This window comes from Osmerus mordax, chromosome 19 (assembly GCF_038355195.1).
Source record: "Osmerus mordax isolate fOsmMor3 chromosome 19, fOsmMor3.pri, whole genome shotgun sequence".
Lineage (NCBI taxonomy): Eukaryota > Metazoa > Chordata > Actinopteri > Osmeriformes > Osmeridae > Osmerus > Osmerus mordax.
The window spans coordinates 11,078,528-11,080,693 of record NC_090068.1 but is presented as its reverse complement, the minus strand read 5'-3'; the positions used below and the strand labels follow the sequence as shown (position 1 = coordinate 11,080,693).

General features: G+C 49.3%; 1 protein-coding gene across 1 annotated transcript; it reads right to left on the bottom strand.

The window, feature by feature from the left end:
- Window positions 1-373: 373 nt before the first annotated feature.
- Window positions 374-1,555, bottom strand: LOC136963586 (insulinoma-associated protein 1a-like). Its single transcript, XM_067257738.1, has one exon. The coding sequence runs from the start codon at window positions 1,553-1,555 to the stop codon at window positions 374-376; it is 1,182 nt and encodes a 393-aa protein (XP_067113839.1).
- Window positions 1,556-2,166: the final 611 nt, after the last annotated feature.

The following is a 2,166-nucleotide window of genomic DNA, read 5'->3' as shown; positions in this document are numbered from 1 at the left end:
AACATCACGCAGACATGTTTCTACAATGAACACAATTGTCAACAATAGGATTGCATTTTCTTTATTTTTTGAGAATACATTTGGGTGATAATTTGCTTCCAGACATATCACTGTTCATTCGAAAAAGTCACAGTATGCGTAAATCTTCTTTTGGTTTTACGCAGTCAAAAGACCATTTAAACAAATACAAATAAATAAATAAATAAAAACATACATTATTAAATATATAAATAAATAAATACATTTAAAATAAATTATTGGTAGATAAATATAGTACTTTTGTAGGAAACAAAACTTTTCCTGAACTAAACACTACACAGACAATAGAAACACATCAGCTAATTTCCTTTGTGAACAGAAATTCTCTGCTCAGCTAGATTTGGGACAGAACAATTACCTGTCTACTCTCCGTTGGGTGATATCTGTTGATATGTCTAGTAAGGCCAGGGGAGGAGAAAAAGGTATTATCACAAAACCGACACGGGAATACCTCCCCTGTCACCCTCGTCTCAGTCTCCGGGTGAAGGGCGGAGGTCTCCGCCGTCTCCACTGGGAGCAAGGTGGGGTCAAGGGCGTTACTCAGTTGTTCTGTGAATACGGTTGTGTGGCTTGGAAGATTAGAAGCAGCTTTCCGGTTGTGCAAAGCCAGATGTTTCCTCAGGTATGCTTGGCGCCGAAATTTCTTTGAGCACTGGGGGCAGTTAAACATGTCTTCTTCAAAGCTTGAATCAGAGGGCTGCGGGGAAGGCGCGTCTCTCCCGGTCGGTGTAGATGGTCGGCTCTCCTCCTTTGGCGAGGAAACCCGTTCTATTTGGACTCCCTTTGGCTTGTGCCAGCGCCTGTGCGATGCCAGGTTAGCGGGACAGCTGAACACTTTGTCACACTCGTCACAACGATATTCGACTCTGACAATGCGCGAGCACTTGTGATGGGCCAGTGTGAGAGGATCAGCGTAGCGCTCTTTGCAAAGTTGGCAGACAAATTCTCCGAACGGACTGCCAGTGTTGGAGCGCTGCTTCACCTCATCCTCAACCTCCTCTGTTATCCGCAAACCTAAGACTGGAGACGTGGTAACTTCATCCCGGACATTGGCTCTCTTCTCTTGGTTAGACGGACTTGAGGTTTTACGTTTTTTACTGCTGTTCTGGTGAGATTTGGGTTTGGAGGATCTTGGTCGCTTTACTGAGGCAGATTTCGTACCGCCGGATAAGGTGTCAAGCTTGGTGGTCATCTCCGGAAGAGAAGGCATCTCCGGTGAGCCGTTGATCCCGAAGCTTCCCAAATCTGACTCAGGAAACGTCTCTGCTGGCGCTGGAGAAGTAGAGCTGGGGATCTGCTGAGGTGCCTCCGTGGCTGGGTAGGGGTATCCTTCGCTGTCAGGAAGCGCTGGGCTCAGTGACGGCGCGCAGAGGGATTCTGGCATCCCCCCGAAAATACCCCGTACCGGGAATCTGATGAAAAAGTTATTGTAACACACCGAGGGAGACGCATAAACTGTCTCCACTGGCGGAGAGATGTCAGCGGCGACCAGCGCCAAGTCTTCCTCCTCGCGCATCCTGTATGACACAGGACCCGTCTTTTTAGAACGTTTGACAAGGAATCCCTTTGGCATTGTGTCTGTCTATGAGCAGGAGCGTGTTTTTATTTCAGTCTCTGTGACTTACTCTTAAGGACAAGGCCAGAGATCGCAAAGAGTCGTGCGTAATGCGTCCCAAGCTTTACTTCTCAACACTGGCTCTCTTCCTGGTCCCGTCGTTTATATAGGCAGCGAGCGGTCATTGTGCGTCAGTTAGGACGCAGATGGCAGTGGTCCAGCCTTCAATAGAAGGGCCCGGCAACATGATCCACCGGGAGTCTCTGAGGAGCTCAGCGGCAGATGTCTCCCCCATTGCCGACCCCCCCGCCCTCCTCCTCCTCCTCCTCCTCCCTATGCCCCATACCCGACCACTTGCCCCGTCCTTGACGGTGCCTTGCCATTATGCAGATTATACAGCGCTATACCACACTTATCCAGCCTTTATCCAGCGTGTCCTCTGAGACTCTATTCAACACACACGTGCCGCAGCCGCCCGTCCATTCATCAAAAGGCTGGAATGAAAATGAGGGGCAGAGTGCCTCTGTCTAGGGAGAAGAGGAGGGAGGGGGGGGAGCAGACTTATGTCCGTT

Coding starts and splice junctions, on each gene's coding strand:
- LOC136963586 (XM_067257738.1), bottom strand. CDS start 1,555: ATGCGCGAGGAGGAAGACTTGGCGCTGGTCGCCGCTGACATCTCTCCG.